The 27,916-nt window shown below is 35.2% G+C and overlaps 2 protein-coding genes across 2 annotated transcripts in view; one reads left to right on the top strand and one right to left on the bottom strand.

Moving 5' to 3' along the window:
- Positions 1-27,916, bottom strand: part of LOC141573952 (mitogen-activated protein kinase kinase kinase kinase 1-like) — a 640,645-nt gene that overhangs the window by 117,819 nt on the left and 494,910 nt on the right. The window lies entirely within an intron of this gene.
- LOC123618043 (IQ domain-containing protein M-like) overlaps positions 1-27,916 on the top strand; it is a 179,812-nt gene that overhangs the window by 16,586 nt on the left and 135,310 nt on the right. Inside the window, 1 exon segment of the mRNA XM_074346859.1 lies at positions 5,969-6,103. Within this exon segment, the coding sequence (XP_074202960.1) occupies positions 5,969-6,103 (135 nt within the window).

Raw genomic sequence — 27,916 nt, 5'->3', positions numbered from 1 at the left:
TTAAGGAAAATTATCAAGGATGAAGAAGTGCATTACATAATGATAAAGGGGTCAGTTCTCCAAGAAGACATTAGCAGTTCTAGTTGTGTATGTGCCTAACATAGCATCAAACTATGTGAAGCAAAAACTGATGGACCTGCAAGGAGAAACAGATGAATCCACTATCACAGTTGGAGACTTCAATGCTCCACTATAAGAAATAGACAGGTCAAGGAAGCAGAGTAGTACACACAGTTGACCTCAACAGTATCATCAGTCAACTGGATATAACTGACCTCTCTAAATTTCTTTATCCAACAGCAGTAGAATACATATTTTTCTTAATGTCACAAGCAACATTTACCAAGATAGGCCATACTCTGAGCCATAAATACACCTTAACAAATTTAAAATATTGGACACCATACAATGTCTACTCTAAAACCACAGTGAAGTTAAACAGGAAATCAGTAACAGAAAGATAACTGGAAAATCCCAAAATACATAGGGGTTAAACAACAGATTTCTAAATAACACGTGAGTCACAGAAGACATCTAAAAAGAAACTGAAAACATTTTGAACTAAATGAAAATGAATATACAACTTATCAAAATTTGTGGGATGCAGAAAAAGCAGTGTTTAGAGGGAAATTTATAGCACTGAATGTATATATTAGAAAGGAAGAAAGATAGATCTAAAATCAATAATCTAAGTTTTCACTTGAAGAAACTTGATAAAGAAGAAAAAGTTAATCCAAAATAAGTGAAAAGAAAGAATAAGAATTAGAGCAGAAATCGATGAAATTGAAAACAGGAAATCAATAGAGAAAAATCAATGAGTCCAACATGTGGTCTTTTGAAAAGATCAATAAAATTGATAAGCCTTAGCCAAACTGACTAAGAAGAAAAGAGAGAAGGCACAAATTATTAATATCAGAAATGAAAAAGGGGACATTGCTAAAGATCCTATGGATATTAAAATGATGATAAACACATCTATGCACAACTTTTTATGCTCACATATTTGTTAACTTAGATACAATGGACCAATTCCTTGAAAGACAGAATCTTCTAAAACTCTCTCAAGAAGAAAGAGACAATGTGAATCAGTCTATATCTATTAATAAAATTGAATCCAAAATTAATAACCTTCCAAAATAGAAAGCACCGGGCCCAGATGGGTTCACTGGTGAATTCTATCAAACATTAAGGAAGAAATTATACAAATTTTCTACCATCTTTTTCCAATGTATAGATACAGAGGGAATACTTCTTAACTCATTCTATGTGGCTATCATTACCTTAATACCAAAATTAAGTGAAGACAATATAGGAAAACTACAAACCAGTATCTCTCATGAATATCAAAACAAAAATACTCTATAAAATAGTAGCAAATTGAATCCTAAAAAACATAAAAAGAGTTGTATGCCATAACCAAGTGGGATTTATCCCAGGTTTGCAAGGCTGTTTCAGTTTTCAAAAATCAATTAATATAAGCTATCACATCAATAGGCTAAAAATGAAAAATCACATGTTCATATCACTAAGTGCAGAAAAAGCAATTGACAAACTCCAACACCCATTCATAATAAAACTCTCAGTAAACAAGAAATAGAGAGGTACTTCCACAACTCGAGGAAGATTATCTTAAAAAACCTGCCGCTAGCATCATACTTAATTGTGAGTAACCTGAAGATTTTCCTCTAAGATCAGATACAAGGCAAGGATATCCTGTCACCACTCCTTTTCAACATCATGCTGGAAATTCTTGCTAACACAGTAAAGGAAGAAGAGGAAATAAAGGCATACAGATTGGGAAGGAAGAAATAAAATTATCTTTGTTTGCAGATTACATGATTGTCCATGTAGAAAATCTGAAAGAATGGACAAAAAACTGTTGGGACATAATAAGCTATTTATATCAAGGTTGCAGGATACAAAGATAATATATAAATGTTAATTGATTTCCTATATACCAAGGATGAACAAGTGGACTTTGAAATTAAAAACACACTAACATTTACATTAGCCCCCCCAATATAAAATACTCATGTATGAAGGTATCAGAATATGTACATGATCTCTATGTGAAAAATTATGAGACCTTGATTAGCAAAATCAAAGAACTAAATAAATGGATAGATATTATGTGTTGATGGATAGGAAGACTCATTATTGTAAAGATGTCAGTTCTTCCTACTTGATGTATAGATTTAATGCAATCCCTTCAAAATTTAGCAAGTTATTTTGTGGATATCAACAAAATGATTCTAAAGTTTATATGAAGAGGCAAAAGACCAGAATAGCCAACACAATACTGAAAAAGAACAACAGAGTTGGAGTACTGATGCTACCTGACTTCAAGACTTACTATAAAGCTACAATTATTAAGACAGTGTAGTATTGGCAAAAGAATATACAAATATGCCGTGGAACAAAATAGGGAGTTCAGAAACAGACCCCTGTAAATATAGTCAACCGGTCTTTGACAAAGGAGCCAAGGCAATGCAATAGAGCAAAGATAGTCTTTTTAACAAATGGTGCTAGAACAGTTGGGCATTCACATGTAAAACAATTAACTTAAACACAGACTTTATACATTTCACAAAAATTAACTCAACATGAATCACAGAATAAGTGTAAACGCAAAACTATCAAACTCCTAGAAGGTAACGTAGGAGAAAACCTAGATGATGCCTTTTTAGATACAACACCAAAGACAGGATTCATTAAAGAAATAATTAATAACCTAGACTACAGTAAAATTTTAAAGCTTTTGCTCTGTGAAAGACAATATCAAGAGAATAAGAAGACAAGCCACATAATGAGAGAAAATATTTTCAGAAGACATATCCGATAAAGGACTATTATCCAAAATATACAAGGAATTCTTAACACTCAACAGTAAGAAAACAAACAACTTGATTAAAATATGGGCCAAAGATCTCGACACTCACCAAAGATGATAGATCACAAGTAAGTGTAGGGAATGATGCTCCATGTCATTTGTTGTCAGGGAAATGCAAATTAAAACAACAAAGAGATACTGCTACACACCTATTTGGATGGCCAAAATCCAGAGCACCAACAACACCAAACACTGGCGACAATGTGGAGCCATACGAACTATCATTCATTGTTGAGGGAATGCCAAATGATGGCCATTTTGAAAGACAGTTTGGTGGATTCTTACAAAACTAAACATACTCTTACTATACAATCCACCAATCATGCTTGTTGGTATTTACCCACATGAGATTTATACCCAAACAAAACCTGCATATGATATCTATAGCAGCTTTTAGTTAATTGCCAAGGCTTGAATGCAATCAAAATATCCTTTAATAGATGAATTGATAAATAAACTGTGGTAAATCCAGACAATGAAATATTATTTAACTCTAAGAATAAATGAGCTTTGAAGCCATAAAAAGACATGGAGGAAACTTAAATGCATATTATTAAGTGGAAAAAGCCAATGTGAAAAGGCTTTATACTTTATGATTCCATCTATCTAACATTCTGGAAAAGGCAAAACTGTGGAGAAAATAAAAATTCAGTGATTGCCAGGGGTGGGATGAGGTGGGTGGGAAGGATGAATTGGCATGCACAGAGAGGAGTTTTAGGACAGCAAAACTATTTCATACAATACTGCAATGATGGATAAATGTTATTATGTATTTGTCTAGACTCATAGAATGTACAACACCAAGAGTGAACTGTAAGGTGAACTATTGCCTTTAGTGATTATGATGTGTCAATATAGGTTTATCCTTGGTAGCAAATGCATTACCCTGGAGAGTGATACTGATAATGGGGTTGTGGGGTGGCTATGCTTGAGAGTGGTGAGGAGATATATGGGAAATTTCTGGTACCTCCTTCTCAATTTCATTTTAAATTTAAAACTATTCATAAATTTTCTTTAAAGCAACAACAACAAAATGATGCAAATAAATTAATTTGATTGAAATCAGTCATTTATTGCCTTGTAATACCAAAGTGCTACATTTTTTGGTAGTTTCAGCTAGCTATAAAATGTTTACTTTGCAGTGGACTGTAGGTTCCATGAAGTCAAGAACTGTGTCTGTTATGATCATTAATATGCACCTGCTATTAGCAAATGCCTGGTCTATCAGAAGGGCTCAAAAGTATTTTTTGAAAGGACAGTTTTTATTAAGTTTATTAGTTATTCTAAAATATGTTGCAGAGTATATACAAATAACCAGAATTCTTTGAGTTAGAATGCCTCTTTTTCTGTAGCTAGTGCTTGAGGAAGGAAGAAGTCAGAGAGAGAGAGATTCTATATAAGTCATGGAACTCAATCAGTTCACCCCATCCAATAGCCTGATTTCCAGAGGAAAAAGAAGAAGGAGCAAAGTGTTTGGGAGATGAAAAGACTGGAAGAAAAGGGAGAAAGAGAAAACAAATGAGAGAGGCAGAGAAAGAGAAAACCCTTCTTTCATTAGGAAGCTGCTGGGACTCCTTTTACTTAAAAATCCATTGAAAAGTGAGGGAGAGTACAACTATCTTATTTAGGAGTTAGTCCCAGGAAATACTGTTAGTAGAATGGAGAAGTGAGACAGGGAAGGGATGGGGGGGGGAAGCAGATTACCACGTGGGCAACCTGAGCTTTATCCCTGTAGGGAGTAGTGTGGCCATCTTGCCTCAAGTGCTGGGTCTTTAGCCACCAGCTTCCCCAGTCAGTTGTTAAGGGCTGCTCCACTGGGAGCCTTAATTTCCTGGCACTTCTGGCTGTGCTGGTGGACAGAGTGGAGTCCTGCAGCCAGAGGGAGCCTTTAGGCAATGAAATGCAGGTGCGGGCACTTGAAAGTCAGGTCAGCATGCACAGAAATGTAAGGCAATATGGAAGGGGACATCAATAGCAACTGCTCTAATTTGCTTATTTGAAAAGAGAAAAAGTCATAGGTATGCTAAATAAAAATTTATGTTTATTTTCTGCTGTGTTTCAGAATCTTGAATAGCTACTCATATTCAGGCCATCACTAAATATTTCTTGAACTTGTTGATGTCTCATGACTGTCCACTTCCACTGAATGAGTGAATGAATGGATAGAAAATTGAAGTCCATTGGTTGATTGCCAGGATGATACTTTAACTTCTGTTCGAAACCACTCTGATGCCCTTTGTCATTGGGAGCCCATATTTCAGAACTAACCCTGTACTGAGGCAGACCCTGCCCTTTTGCCAATGCTGATTAACAATCAGCTTCATGGGGCTTATCCATATACTTCAGAATGGCGAGTAAATACCATCTTTTGGGAAAAAAAATGTTTATGGATAGCTACACTCAAAACATATATGTCAATTCTTTTGGTCATTATCTAACCACTGTTTAATGCCAAGTATGGGAGATAGGTGAGGGAAGGCCCACCTGAATGGTTTTCTGGGGAAACCTTGAGCCAGGAGTGGCAAAGGACCTTGAACTAGGAATACATGAAGTCAATGAGCAAAATGCAGATATAGTAAGGGCGAAATCAGGAGAAGAATAAGTGATCCAAAATGTAATCACCAATTCAATTAGTTAGAATGTGAGTAGAAGTCAAAAAGAGATGAAAAAATTAGGGAAACTAAAAAAATGAATGCTGAAATGGGTCAACAGAACTCAGGCCCCCAGAAACCCTGACACTGAAGCCATGGCTTATGATGTGGTTGGAGCATTGATGGGTGCAGAGTCTATGGACAACTGTCATGTAAACCAGGCCGGAGGATGCCAGTGTTCTCTTTAGGGAAGCAAGTCCAAATTTCACTCCTGTGGAATGTGGGAGGGAGGAGCATGCCCACTTCCTTCTAACCTTCCCCAGGAGGCTGAGATAGTGCTGCTTTCATCGTGAGGCTTACCACCAGACATCAAAATAAAACCGGAGTTAAATCTTCTCCAAATTGAGATGACAATTTCAGGTGGGGTGTGTACTTGATGTATTACTTACAAAGAAAATATTTTATTTTATCTTTTTTCTCCTTGTAGTCTATGAAACAATGTTTGCTAAAAGGGAAGACTGGCGAGGATTAGGAAGAAGTGAGCTCCTTAAATTCTTCAATGACTGTGGTCATTTCCCAACCCAGCAGCAAATTGATGAGGTTTGGGACCTGGTCCACAGAGGCGAGTGTTTTCTCATTTCTTTTCTTCTTTTGCTTTTGCCTTCCTTCTTTTTTTCCTCCCTGTTTTCCTCCCTTGTTCTTTCCTTCCTTCCTTTTACTTTCAGTAAGCTTGTCTTATAAATCCCTTTTTTCAAATTTTTAAAACCCGATTTTAATATATATGAAAGAAGAGACTTAAAGAACAGGTTAAAAGAAGTGAATACAATAAAGTTATTTTAAGAGGGGTGGCAGAGATGATTTTTACGTTTTAAGTTCTTGATGTATTTTTCATACACTAAGTTTAGCCTGAATATATTTTAAATCATCATATTTGAAATACTGATACTAAAATGATTTCTCCTGAATGGTTAGATTTGGTACTGAAGAACATAGTTAAGTTTAAATGTGTAAACATAAATTATTTCAATACAATAGATATTCAGTTTGAAAATTGATTATTTTCTGAACAATAAGTGAAAGGATAATATTGTAGTGTATGGGAATATGTAATAAATTAAATGGAGCAACGTTTCTCTCTTCTCTAAAAACTACTAAGTGGGTGGAAATTGTCACCAAAGTTATGGGAAATCTCAATGAATTTTCCTTAACCCGTTAAGATTCTTCTCAGCATTTCTTTTTATGTCCACACTGGTGCTGTGGCTTGCTGCTTTGTTTAGAGATGGTGGATGATGTATCCACAATTTAATTGAGAAGAAAAGGTAAACAAACAAAACAAAAGATTTCAGGACTTTTTTTTTAATAGAGGAAAATGGCCCACATGCCGATAGGAAGGTATGATTAATGTCAGGGTGACAAGGTTGAGGCTTCATTATAGGTTGACGTTCTCATCCTTTGTTAGTTCTTAATGTAAACTGACCTAATTCTTTGCCTGTATATGGACTTTGCTTTGCCACTGCCAAATCACTAGTACTTAGACAGGTTTTCCAGACTCTCGATAAATATTTGTTCACAGACTAGAGAAGCATTCAAATCACTTTGTGCTTCAGTGGTCATGACTAGGTTGTTTGTTTAAGCAACTTTTTTTGATGAAAAAACATTTAATATTTATTATATAAAATTTGGGAATATAGAAATATATAAAATTACTAATAAATAGCAATTATTAATATTTAATGTTTATTGTTCCCAGTTTTTTTCTGTGCATGTAACAATTTTATGAAAATTGAGGTTTTCTGTAGTTTGAAAATCTACTTTTTTTTTTTTTTGCTTAACAGTACTCATAAATTTCCAAGGCATAAATATCTTTTACAACATTATTTATGACTTAGTAATAATCTATCATAAGGGTGTTCTACAAAGTGTTTACTGTTGTACATTTAAATTCTTTATTTTTCTTTATAATTAATAATAAAATTTTAAAAATTGAATGTGACAAAATAGAAATCACCTGAGATTTCAGAAACTTATACTGATCAGTGTTATTAATTTAAAATATAATTTTTTGTTCAAATTAATAGTTCATAGTAATATTTTCCTCCACTGATTATTCTGGAATATATCATAAAGGCTTAGGTTTAGAGCATGGCTCTAGAATTAGCTTGCCTGGGTTTAATTCCTGGCTCCTTCACTTAATTAGCTGTGTCTTTGGACAAGATATTTATCTCTGCTATGCCTTATTTCACTCATCTATAAAAGGAAGGTAATACTGTCTAAGTCATTGCACTGTTATGAGATTTAAATGAAATAACTTGTGTAAAATATGTGGCCCATAGTAAGTGCTCAGTAAGTGTTTGTTATTATTATTCTTTAAATTCTTAAGTATACTTAAGTAATTATGAAAGTTGATTTTCATAATTTTTATTTTGAAAATGTTTAAATGTTGAACCTAATTATAGAATGATTTATTTTTATAGAGATTTTTGTATTGAATGTTATCCATTGGTTTCCACCCGTATCATCTCTTTTGATTATCATAATAATAACCTGTGTGCTAGAGGAGATGATATGCTTATTTATGTTCATTTTACAGCTGAGAGAACTGAGACTTAGAAAGAGACTTTTTTAAGCTCATTACGAGAGCTGGAACTTTATCCTTGGTCTCTTCAAGTTCAGTGCTGTTTCCATTTTACTATGTGGAGACACTTTAAAAGTTCAGTGCTACAAAAACATAATTAGGTGGATGATTAAAATATTCTTGACAGCAAGTACTGCCATTTATTGATCTTTCACATACTAGATAATGCCGTGCAATATAGTAGGTTTTTCTGTAAATAATTCACTCTATTGAATTTCTTATTAAAACTAGAATTTTCAAAAGAAAACTTAGTTTAAAAACATACTATTTTTATTATAATGCCTAAAATTGAGAAGCTTTCCTTTATAGAAAGAAGTCACTCTAACATAATTTAAAATATATATCCAATTATGTTGCTCAATCCAGTTAAAAAATTCTAGTGGTTCATAAGAAGCTTTCATTTAAAATGGAAATATTCTAAAGTAGTTGAAAGAAACCAGAAAATTTATGGGAAATGGAGCTAAATTAATGTTTTCTGCTTGCTTTTGGTATATACCATTTTTTAAGAGACCCTGATTTTTTTTGATTGTCAGTCATCTTCATTCATACTGACTTCCTTGATTGTGGATAATAGCTCCAGATGTGCAACCTACACATTTTTTCATCCAGTAGAATATTTCATCTAACACATATATACTTAATCCAATTGATTAACTTTTTCAGTGTATGATACCAGGTAGGTCAAATTTCTAAAACTGTATGTGTTCAGGTATTTTTAGCTTTTTTTTTTTTTCATTTTTTTCTTCTTATCAGTATGGTAACAAAGAAATTGTGACTGAGGACATGATTTTTTGTCTGAAAATCTTCCTTTGGGAGAATGAAGCAACTTCAGACTGCCTGTATAGACTGATCTTAAAGGCTGAAGACCATATAAACATGAGAACCTTTACTTGATATTTATTTAAATCTCAACAAAGAAAGCTAACTAATTGCAATGGAGTGGCATATCTCAAGAAAGATAATACATTTGGTTCTATGTTATCTATTCTCAAATCTTCTTAGATTTTTGAACTTTGAAGGTTTTCCAGTGTTTTCTCAACATGTAAATAGAACTTTTTAGTTTATTTTCTGCAACTAAAATAATAGAAAACTCAACAATGAAGACAAGTCCATTTTCACTGTGGAGCCCTAGATAAAAACCTTAAAACCTGAAATAGTCTATGCATCTGAAGAAACTATGGTCTGAGATAGGATATGAATTATTTCAGGCTCCCTGACTAATTGGTGGCAAACTGTAACTATATCCTGGGCCGCCTCCTCCTCAAGGCACAGCTTTGTCCCCCACAAGCAGACAACACTGGATTTTCTGCTATTTTCTCAAGATACAGCTTTGTGTTATTAAATGGGAAGCATATAACGATTTTCTCCTAAAATTTTTTTTCATATGAACAAGCACTCTAACAATAAGATTTTGATTATGCAGAAAAGGGATTAAGGAGGATTAATAAAAGATAGTAGATAATAGAGGATACTAGGGCATAAGAAATTCTGATGGTAAAAGAATTCAGAAGTATAGGAGATAACATGTTAAAAAGCTTTATTTTAAATAACTTCTAAAAGAGAAATTTAGCACATTCTTATTATAAACATTTTGAAAATATATACTAAAACCAAGAGATGAAAATAAAAATACTGGCCATTTTGTTTCAGAGTGACATGAGGCTACTGACTAGAGGTCAACTAGAATAGGTAGCCAGGTCTTGTAAAGATCTCCTAGGGCCATCATAAACATGAGGGGAAGGTGTCTGGCAATTTGTCTTCTTTTTTATATAATAAAAATGTGATCACACTGTGCATTTATGTTGCTGGTACAGATCTCAGTCCATGAACTCACTGTTTCTCTACAAAGAGTTAATTTTTATTTCAAACCTCCATCAAACTTTAATCTCTGTCAATTTGGCTTTTCATTTTCTTTTTATGAGGTCGTGGCTAAATAAGGAGGGAAGGCTGTGTAGTGACACAGCATGTGGAGTGTCCTGTCCACCTGATCTGCAGTATCGTATGTGGACACAGGCATTTCCTGGTGTATTGGTCTGCCAGTTCTGCCATGACAACTACCACAGGCTGGGTGGTTGAACAATAGAAATTTATTTTCTCACAGCTTTGGAGGATGGAAGTTCAACATCATGGTGCTGACAGAGCTGGCTTCTCTTGAAGCCTCTGTCCTTGACTTGCAGACCACTGGCCTTCTTGCTATGTCCTTACATGGTCTTTTTTCTGTGTGCCTGTCTCAGATGTCTCTCCCTCTTCTTATAAGGCCGCTAGTCTTACTGGATTAGGGCCCCATCCTTATCACCTCATTTAACCTTTAAAGGTCCTACATCTAAAAAGAGTCATATTTGAGTTTAAGACCTCAACATATGAATTTGGAGGGGACACACTTAAATCCATAACACCTGAGAGATCCATTTGACTTGTTGGATAACTTACTACTCACATTTAGTCAGTCCCAGCGGGTTGCTATGGAGATTTTTTAAAGGTCTCTTTTAGGTTAGTCTACATATTAAAAAATTCACTCATTGTGAGTGTACAGTTAAATGACTTTTGGCAAATTTATATTTTTGTGAAACCATAAGCACAACAGGTTTTAAAGATTTCTATAACCTGAAAAGTTCTGTTAAGTCCATTTTCAGTCAGCCCATACTGTTACCCCCAGTCCCAGATAACTACTGATCTGCTATATATGTCTATAGAATTGCCATTTCTAGAAATTTCACATAAATAGGATGATACAATATGTGTATATTGTGGCTGACTTCTTTCACATAACATGTTTTTCAGGTTCATTAGTGATGTGGCATGTATCAGTACTTCATTCCTTCTTATATTGCTGAATAATATTCCATTATGCATATATCACATTTTGTTTATTCATCAGTTGGTAGATATTTGGGTTGTTTCTACCTTTTGGTTATGAATAATGCTGCCATAAACATCTCTTTGTTGTTTTAATTTTCACTTCCCTACAAAACTAATAATATTGAGCATTTTTTCATGTTCTTATTAGATATTCATATACTATCTTTTGAAAACTGTCTATTCAAAACTTTTGTGTATTGTTTTACTTCAAAGCTTTGTTTTCTTATTATTGAATTATTGGAGTTCTTTATGTATTCTGGATTCAAACTCTTTATCAGATATGCAATTTGCAAATATTTTCTCCCTGTCAATGGAATATATTTTCATTTTTAAAATGATATCTGAAGCACAATAGTTTCAAATGTTTATAAAGTTTAATTCATCAATTTTTTTCTTTTCTAGAGTAGGCTCTTGCTGTCATAGTTTAGAAATTTTTGCCTCTTAAAAGATAAATATTTTCTTCTATTTTTTCCCTAGAAGTTTTATGATTTAGCTCTTTTAGGTCTATAGTCAATTTTAGTTTAATCTGTTTGCATGTTTTAATATACAGTGTTTCTTCTATAGGCAGCATGGAGTTTGATCTTGCTTTTTTAATATAGTTTGACAAGCCTATCATTTGATTGGAGTCTGTAGTCCATTCACATTTGATGCTATGATTGATGTGGCTGGAGTTACGTTTGCCATTTTGCTATTTGTTTATTGTATGGTTTATGTGTCTCTGTTGTTCCTTTGTTCCTCCTTTACTGCCTTCTTTTGTATTTTTTACAAATATTTTTACTGTACTATTGTAACTACACTGTGAATTTTTAAACTGTATTTTAAAAATTATTTTCTTAGTGGCTGCTCTATGGATTGCAGTATACTTCCTAACTTATCACAGTATTGTTCAGATTAATACTAAATAATTTCCAGTTAAGTACACCAACTTTGTTTCAGTATAGTTCCATGTCATCTCTCCTCCTCTGTGCTCTTATCATCATATGTATTGCATATATAAAGTTTATAAACCTAGCAATGCAGTTTTAAAATTATGATTTTATATAATCAGGTGGTTTTAAGGGGGTTGAAAAGGAATGTGAAAAATATTTTATAGTTTTTTTATATTATATATATACACTTGCGTATATATATATATATATATATATATATATGTGTGTGTGTGTGTGTGTGTGTGTGTGTGTGTGTGTGTGTGTGTGTGTGTGTGTATATATTTGAATACATTTACCACCTCCTTTGCTTTTCATTACATCTTTGGATAGGAATTAACATCTGGTGTCTTCTCCTTTGAGCAGGTCTTCTAACAGTAATTTCTCATAATCTTTTTAAATCTGGAAATGTCTTTACCACTTTAATTTTTTTTGAAGGATAGTTTTTCTGGATAGAGATTTCTTGGTTGACAATTTTATTTTTCAGTACTTTGAATATATTCTTCCACTGGCTCCTGGTCACCATTGGTTCTGATGGGACATCAGTCATAAATCTTATTTTTGTTCTCCTATATATGATAATGTGTTTGTCATTTTACGGTTTCAAGGTTAACTCTTTGTCTTTGTCTTTCAGCACTTTGGGTATGGTGTGTCTAGGTGTGAATCAATTTTTATTATACTTGGGGCTCATTGAACCTCTTGGATCTTTAAATGTGTTTTTTAAATCAAATTTGGCAATTTTTCAGCCAAATTGTTTTGTGTTTTTTTCTCTCTCTTCTTTTCGTCTAGGACCCTCATTATATTTATATTAGTCTGTTTAATATTATCCCAGAGGTTTCTGAGGCTATGTTTAATTTTTTTTAATTCATTTGTTCCATTCCTAGAAGTAGATAATAGTTATTGATCTACTTTCAACCTCACTATTTCTCCCTTCTCTCTTCTCAAGTACATTACCTAGACTATTTTGTGAATTTTTCATTCCATTATTGTATTTTTCATCTCTGGAATCTTTTAGTTACTTTTTATAGATTTTATTTCTCTTGATAATTCTTATTTTTGAGTAATTGTCATATTTTCCTTTAATTCTTTAAGTATAATTTATTTTAAATATTTAAGCATATTTATAATAGAATTTTGAGGTCTTTTTGTCTGCTAAATCTAGAATTTGAGTCCATTCAATTTTCATTGACTTTTTCTTCCCTGAGGATAGGTCATGCTTTCCTGTTTTTTGAGAGTTTCTTTCTTTTTTTTTTTTTTTTTATAATTGTTGAATACTGGACATTTTAGTTAATATGTCTTTGCAACTATGGATTCTGACCTTCCCCACTCCAAGGGTTTATTTATTAGTAATTGTCTGGACTTAATATGTGGAATCTGATCTCCTCTCCATGATGTTTGGCTATTCATTTTTCTGCTCAGTTATTGTTTTAATTCTTTGGGGGGGGTTCAAACAGATCATCTTTGTATCTGTATAACTTAGTTCTCAGCCAATGATTGGCCAGATGTTTTACTCAAAACACCTTGAGCCCCTGAGGTCTCCACCATCTGTGTGTGGATTTGGGAGCACATTCAATGTTCAATTTTATGTCTGCCTCATATTTTACTTTCCGCTGGCACTCTTGGGTTTTTTCTGTTCATTACCATTGTTTCCTGGTTAGCTTGGGATGTGTGTAGAGATTATCAAATCTTTCTATTGCCTTCTTATTTTCAGAACCTATTAAATTTGCAGTTGTCCTGTGGTTGCCCCCAACTGAGACTGAAACTCAGGCTTGCAGAGCTGCAGCTTCTGTCCATTTATTTCTTATCAAGTGTGTTATTTATACTGTTAATGCCAGTTGGTTTTGATTTTTTCTCACCTCTTTAAATCAGTTTAGCTTCCTTTGATGGCTTTATATGTGGAGAAAATAATTCTCATTTTAGGCATATTGACATTGGTCAAGTCTTCTGACTCTTGTCAGGATCCAGTTCAGTAGAGCCTATGACCTATAGGTATACATTTGTTCACTAGAGGAAGACGAAATGCTCAAAAATGTAGTTATATGAGTATAACTCTTGGAACAAAATCAGATTATCAGAAATGAAGCAATAAAGATGATTTAGGCAGGTGGCCAGTATTAGGAATATCTGATACTTCTGCTGATGACTGAATAATGATAATTGTCCTTCTAGTATCACCTCCACTTCATTAATGAAAGGAGTCCCCTAAATTGTACTGCCATGAAGTTTTTTTTTTTTTTTTTTAAAGCAGCATTTAAAGTTTTTGGGTTATGCAACAATGGGTAACTTGAGAGAGTTTGATGTTTGTCCCACCTACTCTGATGGCTTTACTATTCAGGTCTTATGAATCTATAGACTCTTACTATGCATTGCAAAGATATAAAGGTTTGTTAGTGATGTCTATAACCCTTGTGTAGCAGTATGCCACCTTTTTTCTGGTGTTTTGATAGATAGTGTCTACTACTTTCATCCATGTGAGAAGTAAAAGAGCATTCTTTTCTCTGGTTGATAATTTCTGGTATGTCATGAGGTGAAAGGAAATACATTAGAGCATATTGTATGGATGCCTTCCCTGACTGAGACAATCCAGAATATTTTTTATAAAAGTGTTCTTGCAAATATATTCAACAAACATCTTTCGAGCATTTAGTATGCTCTGTGAAATTTAATGTGGTTCAAAAGTCTTAGAGTCCCCACAATAACTGCGGGGACAGGCACATGTATAACTAGATAAATACAATGTTGTAATGCTTATACATTCAAATATGTATCAAGTACAGAGATGATACAGATACTAATTATGTCTTAAGTTTGGAAATCAGGGAAAGTTACAGAGAGTATTTAAGACTTGAATCAGTCATTGTGCTAACTAGATTAATAACAAAAAAGACAAGAGTTTAATGCATAAAGGATTGTGTGCAAAGCAAATTAGAATTTTCAGGGATGCTGGTAACACTGAAAAGAGGAGAATATGTGTCTGCTGGGTGGGTAACTGGGGAGGGGCATGATGTTACTAAAACTGCTGACTAAAAGATACCAGATCATTCATTGAGATCTAGTTGACTGTGGTTGCCTTTCCATATAGGATTCTTCTTATTTTGGGTTTCTTGTTCACCTGTCATCTGCCTACCGGAAATGGATGCTTCCAAATGTACAATGCAAATTAGATTTTGGATATAAATCAGTTTTGTAACAGTAGGAGCTATTTAAACACTTCTCCCTAGAGCTTGAATACCCCTGAATAAACTAGATACCAAACCCTAGGGACAAAGAGCAACCCCAAAAGATCTGTCTATCATCACCTTGCTTCAGCTACCTAATACAAGCAGCTGCTCCTAAAATTCCACCTGCTTTCTCCCTAACATTTTTTAAAGATAGTTCTTGACATTTTGTCTCATCTTACATTATTTAACACCGTTAATGCCCTCTTTCACTCTAGCCATGGTTGTGCAAAGCCTGTGAAAGCCTATGTTAATGATACGCCCTGGGAATGGTTGTTGCCAGTGGAAGACGTTCCCCTTTCTCCTCTTTCCTATCCTGCAGTCACATGAGTTGTTACTGCAGTTATTAAGTTCCTCTAATTAGCCATACTGGGTTTTTTTAAATCTTTGGGTCTTTATTACTTGGGTTGAAATAGTTGTATCATTGTTATATAAGCTGCACAGAGAATCTGATTAAATTGTGTAATATTACTTAACACCAGCCATTCTTCTAAAGCCTGTCTGTTTTCTTTAAGTAGAAAATAACCATCTTTAAGAAACAGCAGGAACAGCAGGGGTCTGAGAGTAGTGTTAAGTTCAATAAAGGTATAATTACTTTCATAAGTCTGTTAGAGAGCAAGGCTTTCGGCTTCTTTTGTTAGATCACTGTTTATTAAGATTACACACCCAGCACTCCTAACATGCAGAGATCCACCAGCAGGTCTTTGTTTTATATGATTGAATTACTATAATATCAGGAATATAAACTCCCTGGTGAGAACAACTTTGCTATGCAAGTCTCTGATAAATGAAAGAATTATTGATATAAAATATTTCATCAGAAGTGCTTATGAAATGCAAAACTTGATGATATAGTATAGCTATTCCAACATTGTAAACAGAATTAAAGAGCTCTATTTTTTTCTGGCATTTCATTTTATCCAGAGTCCTGTTAATTCCCATAGTGAAGTAAAAACTTACAAAGGACTTAAAGTAGTTTTCAGCCATTTACAGTCAAATAAGTCTTGCAGTTCTTACTCAGTTCACTTCTTAAGTCACCTTTAGGAATGAACATCTTCTAGCATTTCTGAATCAAGCTTTTAAAAGGAATTATGCTCTGCTTGGTAAGGCACCATGATGCTCCAGTGCTGTGAAGTCTATTGTGCTGATATGTTATAAGTGGTGTTGAAATGAAAGCTTATGTTTCAGATTCCTGAAACCAAGCCTCTTTAGGGATGCTGCCAAATTAGATGCCAAAAGTTAATGCTAACGGATTGTTTACTAAAAGTTTTCCTCTGCTGTCACAAGCCCACGAGAGCTTCATTTGGGCATTTCTGTTTCCAGAATTTAAAATTCTGTGACTGTTACCACATTGAAATCAGCATGGCAATACTGTTATGTAGATGCAGGGTTTTTTTTTTTTTTTTTTTTTTTTTTTTTTAACCAGAGCCATATTGGCCTGTTATGCAAAGTGTTTACAGAGTAAGCTTCTTTTAAGGCATAGTTTTTGAGGAATTTTAAGGTAAATATCTCATGATCCTACCATAAAATTCTTGAATTTCTATTCTTTAGAAGTATTCCTGCCAACGATTCTTTATCTACCAATGCCTATATATATATATATTTTAGCATGATGAGGGGCCAAACATCCTTTTAACTGATTTGTTTAGCAATTTAAATATAGAGGACTTGATTTACATATACATCCTTGTATGTACTTATAATGCTTTGAGGCAGACACAAGAACACACATATAAGCACTTTTTTTTTTTTTTTTAGTTTTTTGAGGGGGGAGGTAATTAGTTCTATTTAATTAGTTTTTTAATAAAGGTATTGGGGATTGAACCCAGGACCTTGTGCATGTTAAGCATGCACTCTACCACTTGAGCTATATACCCTTGCCCCATAAACGTATTTGTATAGCATGTATATTATAGTTAATAGCTCTCATCAGCACTAATAACTGCCTAGAAGAAAGGCAGATACCATAACATTCTCTTTTTCTTTATTATTCTGTGGAGTTTAATTCATAGTACCAATCAGAGAAGACACAAAATTGACTGTACACCTATTATGCATATTTTCTAGCATTGAGATTCACATTTAATATTAAACAATCACTTAAATTAGTGGCTCTTACCCAAGATCTCATAACATATTCATGTATCTAAATAAGTTATAAAGTGAGTTCCAAATCTTTTGATTCTAAGAAAGTTAATGTCCCCGTATTTTTAAAGTAAGAAATGAATTTGAATGGATTACAAGACAATCCCTATAACATAACTTTCATTTGCTGGAATTCCATAGTATTTGTTAAGGAGAGAGAGGAGGGAACTGTGGCTTAAGTGTTGGAAACTCCATCCAAGTACAGCCTTTGTGCATGTGCCATGCAGGTAAACCTCAGTTCTGGGCGGCTGTAGCCAGGAACAGAATGAGAAACCCTGTTTTGCATTAATTCCCCATGTCAGCTAACTAATTTCTAGCAGATAACTCTTACTCTGCCCTTGGAAAAAAATCTGATTATTGCATAGAATAAGGAGTAGTTCTCCTTTTCAGGGATAAGATGATTACTAGTGTAACTACTACATAGCTCTTGCTAATGCCAAACTTTAGTGTTTTCTGTAGGTACCGAAAGCAAATCATTGTTTGAAAGACTTCTAATACCATGTTCTCCATTGTGTTTTGGTTACAGTGAAAGACAAGGAGGGCTATTACCCATTACCGTATTTTGAACAGTTAGTCTGCAGGGGATAACTAGCTCCCTAACACAGCATTTTCAGGACACAGCATTTAAAGTACCTTGAGAAACTATTTTTCTGTTTACTTCCAGCTGTCTTGTGTTCTCAGTCTTCTGGAGATGCTTGTTTTCAGTGCTTCTCGAGCTCTCATTTTTAGAGTATTCATTTCTAACAATTGTATTCCAATAGCTGCTTCATTACTTCCTTGGCTGTAACTAGATTTTGTCATTAGCAGTAACATCTTTCATTTTTCTTTTAAGCCTCTTACTTTCTGGTCACCTCCTCATATTTTTCTAGCTCTTCTCCCCCTTCAATAAACTTGCACCCCCCTGGGGACATTCAACCCATTAACATCATATATTTATGATATTAGTAACCCCTGAGATTTTTTTTTTTTTTTTTTACCATTCTCCTTACTGAACTTAGATTCATTCCATGGTATCCCTGCATACATTTTTACTTCCTTACCCTCTTCTGATTTATTTTCCAACAGGCTGAATCTAATAAAAACAACAGTAAAACCAACTTTCTGCCTAATTCATGCAGATAAACATGGCATGGCTGGAGAAAAACGTAACTAGGCTGATTTATTTCACTTTCACTTTCTGATCACAGATGTCAAGTGGACCGTCAGAATTGACAAGCAGTTTTAGTCCACATTTCAAGTTAATTCAGTCTTCTCTCTCTGATTAATATTACACATGATCTTGGCCTTCCTCAGACTTTAAACATCTCGTCTTCCTCCTTTCTGCTGATGACTTTTATTTCTAATGAAATGGGTATAGCAGACAATATTAGAAAAGATGATCTTATCTTCCTACCTCTCAGTCTGTCAACCTTCCAGCATCTTCAGCTTCAGAGCCTGCTTCTCTTCCTCTTGCAATGGATGAACATTTCCCTGTTCATCCCTTCTTGTTGACAGTATCACATTGTCTGGGACTTACTCAAGGATTTTACTCCTCTGTTCACTTTCTTTACTCCAGATTATTTCCTGTCTCACCTCCATTATTTATTTCTTCTCTTCTGGACTGTATCTCAAGAGCATACAATAAACTGAGAAATTTTCCATCTTATAAACACCCTCCATAGATGCCATGTAATCTTTTGTTTCTTACTTCTTCAATTGCCGTTCCATTTCTTTGCTCTCCTTTATAAACAACTCCTCAAAATATTAAATCTTCTTAGCATGTCTGCTTCTTTACTTTCTATACTTTTTTTCTTTTTAAGACCTATTATGAAATACTTCAGACCTATAAAAAGAATCAGTAAATATATGATAAAAACCACTCAGGAAGTGAACTAATGCTATTTGTATCAACATGGGTAAATATTTTTTGAAGAAATTATGAGGAAAAGTTTCAAAAGGACACATATTTATGTAAAAATTCTGGGTATTCAAAATGGTATTTTAATTATTTAAGAATACATATATGCAGTAAAGCATAAAGACATGAGTGGTAAAGGAAAACAGCTAAGTTCAGAATAATGATTACTTCCTTTTTTTCCACTAAGGAAGAAACTGCTTGATTAGGCATGTAAGGGAACACCAGTCAGTTACGGAGAAGAGGAGCTATTGATACAGGTAAGAATCTAGCATTCAAAAAAATGAGTATGAGACTAAAACTTCCATCTTAATAATCCAACGGTCAGAAATGCTGCTGAATTTATCCCAAATGAAACTTCTGGAAGCTCCTGATGAAATAATGAGATATTTGCATAAAGAGAGAGCTCTCCAGCACAGTTAAATCTGAGCTCCATATAAAGTTATGGGTCTGGAGTGGAAGAAAAAGAGGAAAAGATAAGGGGGATGATATGCTGTTTCCACCATATATCAAATTTCCACCTACATCTGGGTCTGTTTCTGGATATTCATTTCTATTTCTTTTATCTCTTAGTGTTTCCCCACACCAATACCCCAGTTGGTATAGCTTTATAAGACCCATGTCTGGCAGGGAAAGTTCCACTACTTTTTTTTCCCTTTGGATCTTCTTGAATTTTTTCACTTTCATATAAATCTGAGAATTAATGTTTTTTAGCTCCATTAAAAATGCAGTTAATATTGAAATAGTTTATAGAGAATTGACTTCTTTTTGATATTAAATCTTTCTGTCTGTCAATAGGTTATCTATTTAATCTTTATATTTTTATATTTCATAAAAATTAGAAGATGTATTTTTACATCATATATTTTATATTTACATACTTTGTTTTTTAGTGACTTTCTTAATTTTTCTTCATAAAGATCATGTAAATTCTTGTTAGAATTATTTCCTTTTTATTTCATTTTATATTGTAGTAGGAACACTTCCCAAGAAATCTGTCCTGTTAACAAAATTTTAAATGTACAATACAGTATTGTTGAATATAGGCACAGCATGCTACAGCAGATTCTAGAACGTACTCATCTTGCTTAATAGACATTTCTATTTCTATTCATCTTGCTTGATAGACTTATTTCTTATTTTTTATTTATTTTTTTTGTTGTTGCTGTGGGGGTATGAAGGAGGTTCAATTTCTGTAATGTTTCTTAAATTAGATGCTGCGTATGCAGTGCTCATTTTCTCCTTTATTTCTTTCGCGTATGTCTGAAATACTTTGAAGTAAAATTTAAAAGTTCTCCAGTTCCTTCCTATCACATGTAGAATAAACTTCAAACACCCAAGAAATACATTTTCTACCTTTCTGACCTCAGGTCCTACCACCTGCCTCCTGCTCACTCTACTCCAATCAGGCTGATGACTTTTACTCTTTTGAAGACACTAAGTTCTTCGCACTTGCTGTTTCTTCTATGTAGAATTTTCTTTCCTCATGGGTCACTTTGCAAGAGTTTGACTCACACCTCTGCTGAAATATCATTTGCTCAGAAAAGCTTTTCCTGACTTTCCTCCCTGAAACGTCCTCTGCTCTCTATCCTCCTCCATCTCTTTAATATTTATTTTCCTTCATTTATCATTATGTGATGTTATATTACACAAATACTGGTTTGTTTATCGTTCATCTCTTCCCGTGGCCGTTGATGCCAATATGGCAGGGTTCTTTTCTTCCCTATTCCCTGCGGTGATCCAGGTCATAGACTAGAACCTTGTATACAGAAAGGAGAGAAGAGATGGTGTCGCCAGCCACAGCAGAGTGAAGGACAGATGACAGTACTAAGGTGAGAGACATGAAATGAAAATCTTTCCTACTTTCCTCTAAAATTGGTGGAGTAGGAAAAATTGCAAAAGATAACATACACCTTTTTAGTCCTAGAGATGATAAAAAGTTGACAATTCAGTTGCCTTATGTCTTGTCTTGGGGCCGAGAAGGGAAGTTATCCTTCAGAAAAAGTCTGCTTTTCTCAGAACTTTCCAAAAACCTTTTCCAGGCAAGCCTGTGGAGATCCTCGAGTAATACCCAGGTTATACTTTCTTATTCATGAGTATTCTGTTTGATTTGTTTGGAGATATAATTCTAAACATGGACATCTCTTGTAGATTTACTGTGAATGTGTCGCTTCATAGATATTGAAGATGGTCTGGCCCTGGCCTCATACCAACATCACCTTTGTTTACCAGACTCGAAAAGGACATTTTGTTGTTCTTACATTTATTTAGTTTGTATGGCGTTTTTCTCAGATTTTCAAGGTGAAAACAGCTGTAACGTATCCTGAGGCCACATCTGTTTGGCATATTCAAGTGGCTTTCTGCTCTGACCCGGTGAACTTAGGACACACTTGCATAGCCAGCCAAGTATGAGTCGCCCAACAAAAGGGAAAGTTAGGAGAGGGTTAAATCTGATCAGGATACAAATACATGAGGCGATAAAGGAGCTGGCCCTGCTGCCAGGGAAAGCTACTCTCCTCCGTGGCCAACAATGAGCCTTCAGTGACCAGTTATGTTAATCAGACTCCTGCTGTAAACAATATGTTCATAGGAAAGTTAATAAACAGTACCAGGCCAGGGTCTGTTATGAGTCAGCAGAAATGGACTGTTTAATCAGAACAAATGTTTAATATTAAAAAGAAGCATTATTCTTATTGTTAAAATAAAAATAAAACAGAATAGTGTGCAGAATCCTCTGTGGGGCCTCGTTCTGTTAGTGCTGCATGTAATGAATTTTAAAAACTGGTAGCTGCCAGCTTACATCCAAGAAATTATTGTTTGTAATAGTTTCTGAAGACAAATGCATTGAAATTAAAAATACAGATTTATTTCACCAATAAATCTAGTTTCTTTGTCAGCTTGGGCTGCCATAATAAAATACCATATACTGGACGTTTAAACAACAGACATTTATTCCTCACAATTCTAGAGGCTGGGGAGCCAAAGATCAAAGTACAGTAGATTTGGTTCCTAGTGACAGCCACCTTCTTACTGTATCCTCACTTGGTGTGAGAGGATGCTCTCATCTCAGCTTCTAGTAAGAAGACTAATTCCATCATGGGAGCTTCACCTCCATGACATCATCTCAATCCAGTTGCCTCCCAAAGGCCCCACCTCCTAAAACCATAACACTGGGGATTAGGGCTTCAACATACGAGCTTGAGGGGAGACAGAAACATTCGGTCCATAACAACAGAAGAATGCATGTTTTATACAAAGCAACACATCTTAAATTTTAGTCACTTCATGTCCTTTTTTCTTCTTATTCTGGGGGAAGGACTGAACTATTATATCTGCTTTGATTGGTGTGGCCAAATCATGCTTAGTTTAGTGCCTACTTGATGGGAGTGATAATCATAGTCTGTTTATAGTAAGCTGATCTAGTGATTCCTTTCTCAGTCTGGTATCACTGCTATAATCTAGTTCTTGCTGAGATCGTAATTCCAGGAGTCAGATAGGAAAGTACTTTGGCATGTAACTAGAATTCCCCTTGCTGTGCTGATCTGTAAATGTCCCATAGCTTAACATATGTGTCATTACTTTTATGGGAGGTTATAAAAAATAGTAGAATTAGGGGAGAGTATAGCTCAAGTGGTAGAGTGGTTGCTTAGCATCCGTAAGGTCCTGGGTTCAATCCTCAGTACCTTCTCTAAATTAATGAATATGTAAACCTAATTACCTCCCCCCACAAAAAGTAAGTAAATAAAAAATAGTAGAATTGATTACTTATAAATCTTTATAATACATGATTTCTTTAAAATAGAATATAACATTTAGCAATAAGCAAAATGTGTAGGAAATAATGAAAATAAAAAGTATGCCAGGATGATCCTTTAATGGTTCTGGTCATTAATCCTTCATATTCAGTTTATATATTTATAATACTGCCATAAGATAGTTTGTCATGGAATTTCCTATTTCCAGTGCTTTACAAATATGTTCAATTGACAAAAACAATATCAATATCAACATTCGTTCTTTGAAATAGTCAGCTCTTTGTTTCCAAGGTTCTTATCACTCTTGGTCTCAACTCTCTCAGAATAAGGGGTGGTGGTCTGATCCTTGCCCAGTGACCCTCCACCTCAGCCTCCAACATTTTTTACAGCCTAGAGAGTTCATGTGTACTGATTCCTGGCAGTACCCCAGTCTCTCAGACTCTCCAGGCCCATCAGTCTGGAGAACAAATTGAGGACTCTGTAGTGGCAGAGGAGGGCAGCAGTGTAACCTGACTGATGTGTTTGGGAACTGTTATTTTTGTCTCCTAATTGGAAAATGGAGGCAGTTAAATTGGGTGTTTGTCTCAGCCGCACCCAGGTAATCCAGTGAAGCCACTTATGTTGTTGTTGTTAAAGATATTTAAGTAATAGCTTATTTTTGGAACAAACTTAGTCAAGTAATGGTTTAAAGTGTCAACTGACTTAGAGACTCTACAATTCAGATATGTGAATGCATTTTAAACTAAAACCTTATATTTTAATAGAATTAAACAATTACAAAAAGTAGGATAATTTTTCTTTTTGTCTCCAGAATTGAAACTGAGTTACTCATTATTGGAATTGTGAGCATTGTACAGTAATTATTTTCATGGTGAGAAAAATGAGGGGAGATTTTTTAAAAATTCTTCTTCCCTCCCTCCCACCATCCCTCCATCCCTCCATCTACCCAGCTACCCTCTTTCCCTCGTCCTTCCTTCTTTCCTTCTTTTTCTGGTTCTCCTGCTTTTCCTTCTCTTCTTCTTTTTAATGCATAGATACTAAGAAAGATGACAGAGAGCAAAATGAAGGTAACAGACTATCCTCTCTCACCTCTTATTGTCCAACTAATAGATGGATTTGAGATGTTGAGTATAGAAGGTTTATGCCCAAGAACAGAAATAACTGTTCATGAATAATGTGGAAGATTTGGATCAAAGCTGACTGTTCTGCGCCCAGGTGAAAAAGCACCAGCCTGGAGTGGGTTAGTGAGCCATTCCATACTTAGCCCTGCTTCATCACAGAGCTCAGGGCAGCCTGGGACCCCACAGCATCATAGTGACAGAGAGTTGCTGTGCGCAGTAGAGCAACAAGTGAGTTTGGGGCACTTGAGAGAGTGGTGTTCTCTTGGGGCACATGGGGTAGGAATGATGTCCAGGCTAAATATAAGTGGGGCAGACTTCCACTGAGGAGACAAAGTGGCAGAGCATGAATGAGTTGTGTCCACAGGTATGTGGTATGTATTTTGGAGACTCTAATATAACTGAGGAAGACTTTGAGGAAAGCATGATGTCTTAGGATCATTCAGGTGGGATTAAGAGCAGTTAAAATTTGTGCACTAAAGCTGATGGAACTACATTTATGCTGACAGGCTGGCGATACCTGGGGCATTCAGATTACATTTCTATAACAAGGAAAAGAATACTTCATATATTCTGTAGCCCTTTGTGATGGTTCATTTTAACTAATCTGCCTACTGCTCTTAGAAGCCCTTTCTTTATTTTCCTTTTTTAATTCCTCAGCATTGCTAGCTTTCTGCCAGAGAGGCAGCATTGTGTAGTTGATAAGGGTTTGGGATCTAGGTGGGCTAACCATATAATTTATCATCCCAAATGGGACACTTTGAGAATTAAAGGACATGCCATTAATAATTACACTGGGACAATAGAAAAAATCATGAATCTTTTGAGTAAAGAGGGACACATTGTCAGCTGAGCTTTGGAACTCAACTGTGTGGGTTTGAGTTCTGCATCTGCTGTTTGTGAGAGCCTGCGTACATTACTCTAACTCTTTTTGCTCTCATTTTCTCACTTGCAAAAAAAGAGATAATGATACCCACCTTATTATGTTGTTGTGTGGAATAAATATAAAGTAATATACAGAAGGAATTCTGAGCAGTGCCTGGAGGATAGATGTGTGATTTAGAAAGGTTAACCATTATTACCATGACACTGCCATTTCATGGGAGTGTCTTAACCAAGTCTATCACACGTTGTTTAACAGATATCAAACATGGCAGCATTTTAAGAGCAAGACACATATATTCAATAGCACATATTTAAGAAAGCAAATCAAGGGTATGGTCTGTTTCAAGGAAGAGTAAATATCACTCTCTTTGCCTACAAAATAATTAGAATTTATTTTTCAATTTTCCAAAATGGGACAGAATCAAATAGTCATTAAATACTAGTAGAAAACTAATCACAAGCTTGCATAATACTTTCTCTGTGTTATAAATAGTATAAAGTTGCTCTTATTTATTTTTACTGGATTCTGGTAGATGATTTCTATCTAGCAAAACAGCAGTATTGTCTGATAAATGGTCTCTTTCGCTGTTTGACAAGAAATCACAACATAGGGATTTAGACCTATCTCTCTGCTGTCTTGTCTAGATCAAATGATGTGATCTGTTATCTGTATTTATGGCATGGTTGACTTGTCCTGGACCAGGAAGCTTAATTCAGGTGTTCTTTCCTTTTGTTTCCTTTCCTAGCTTCTCCCTAAATGCAGGAACTCCCCAAGAATGTCTCTTTAATTGCTTTCTGTACTTTTCCTCAGAGCTTTCCTTAGGTGACCTCATCACCTTTCTCAACCTCCATTGTCATTTCTATGTCCAAGACTTCCACATCTCTTTCTCTCTCTCTCCTCCTATGTCTCTCTTTCGCATTCTTTCTCTCACATGCGCATGCCTGGCTTCTTGACCGAATTCTCTTCTCACACTTTCAATACAGAATTGTGGGTCACTTCCAACTCAGTATCCACTGGAAGCTAAAATCCATTGTGCTTCTTTCCACTTGTTTCATACCATCTAATCAACTTTTCTTGATTCTCTTTTCCTGGTAGCTCTGACTGACTTTCCCCTTCCTTTCTATTTTCTTGGCTGCTACTTTATATCTGACCCTCGTAAATTATGAATATGCTACTGACCCATAAGTGTTCTCTTATTTGGAAGAAAGACATAAAAATGTACTGCTTTGTTTAGAATGTATTGCCTCCTTTATGGAAAGTTTGAGATATACTAAAGGAGTCTTACAGAGACTTTACTCAAAGGAATAAAATTAAGAGTGGCATTTTAGGTAGGTGACGTTGAGTAGGATAAAACCCCTTCCCAGGTCTTCCTCATCTACCCAGTTAGTACTAGGTTAGCAGTGACCTACTCTAATTTTGTTGAGGTAAATTATGACTTTTAGGTTTTTTAAATAGTCATTTCCTGCCCACCACCCCCATGGTAGGAGTGTACATACTTTCCTGTACTCCTGGTGTTGGACTTGGCCACGTAACCAGCTTTAGCCATATGATTTGGCCAGTTGGCTATCAGTGAATGTGACACCAGCAGAGGCTTGACATGTGCTTGCGTGGTTAGGCTCGTCTTCTTGTGCCTGTGTCATTGCATGAGAATGACATTTCCCAACTAGCCCTCTGGTCTAGGGAGGATAAGAGACATGGAGCAGACTGAATAAACCACTTGTAGCTTATAGCTGCCTAGATAAGCCTCGCTTAGTTCCACTGAATCCCAGCTGACTCACATGAGCTAACTAAATGTTTATCACTGATAATGAGCTAAATAAACACTTGCCCTTGTATGCCCCTCATATTCTATGCTGTTTGTTTCACAGCAATAGTTCCCTGACACAAGTTTCCAGGAAAGTTTTTTAGCTTCAAATAAGCAAAGTATTTCAGTATGTAATACTCATTAAGAGAGAGAAAATAAATTCATGTACTTTATAAAAGTTGTCATGATAATGTTACTGGGAGGAGGGGAAAAGTCACCTTAGTTCTTAATGAAAAAAATGAATTTTTAATGAGAGACAGAAAGTGATATAAACAGAAGATTTTATTAGTAAAGTAAAAAGGTAGTAAAGTATAGTACACCCCCGAGAATTGGGGGCGGGCCAACCCAAGAGAGGAGAAATGGTGCTGCTCCACTGTTTTTCCTGTTCTTATATTGCAGCTTAGGGGGCGTTTTTGTGGCTAATTGATTTGATTGATGATTCACGTTCATTACGCTCAGGCTGATTGACAGCTCATACTCCTTGTGCTCAGGCACGCCTATCTCTTATATGCGTGTTGTTACCCATGATGCACACAGAGAAACCTACGCAGGGGGGGGCTCAAACTGCAATGTTAATTACATTATAATGAGCATTGGGCCAAGTGAAGCTGGGTCCTTCTCTCTGCTGTGCAGCTGCAGGGCTCGATTCTAGCTGGCCTCTTTGCTGGCCGTCATTTAGAGAAAGTAAAAGTTTTTGGAGCTTCTTGTCCTGAGTGCAGGCATGCTGTTATTTTCTGGGTTGCTCCCTCCCCCATCCTCTCCCCTTGCCCGGTGCTCATTTCTATCTAACTGCCTAGCAATAATATTAGAGGAAAAGAGAGGAATCCTTATAATCAGATATTCAGCATGTTCTTTCACTAAACATTCTAATTCAGTGGATTTTAAACCTTAATGTGATGAAGAATCACTTGGACAGATTATTTAAAGAATAAATCCCTGGCTCTAAGACTAGCAGTTAAGTCATTAGTTTGGGGTGGCTACCAGGATTCTGTATCTTTACCACTCTTAAGTAGTCCAGGAAACATTGATTTCATTTTTGTTTTCTTTCATTCTTTTCTTCTTTTCCTTTTTTAAGATTCCCTAGAGGGAAAAGTATAAGCTGTACTTGGGTGACACATGAAACAAATGGAAGATAGAAAATAAAATGATAAGGGGTCTATTCTACTCTCTTATAACCTACTGAGTTTTTTTCATC

The sequence above is a fragment of the Camelus bactrianus genome, chromosome 18 (genome assembly GCF_048773025.1).
Source record: "Camelus bactrianus isolate YW-2024 breed Bactrian camel chromosome 18, ASM4877302v1, whole genome shotgun sequence".
Classification (NCBI taxonomy): Eukaryota; Metazoa; Chordata; class Mammalia; order Artiodactyla; family Camelidae; genus Camelus; species Camelus bactrianus.
Note: the sequence above shows the minus strand (reverse complement) of the source record. Positions and strands in the feature narration are given on the sequence as shown.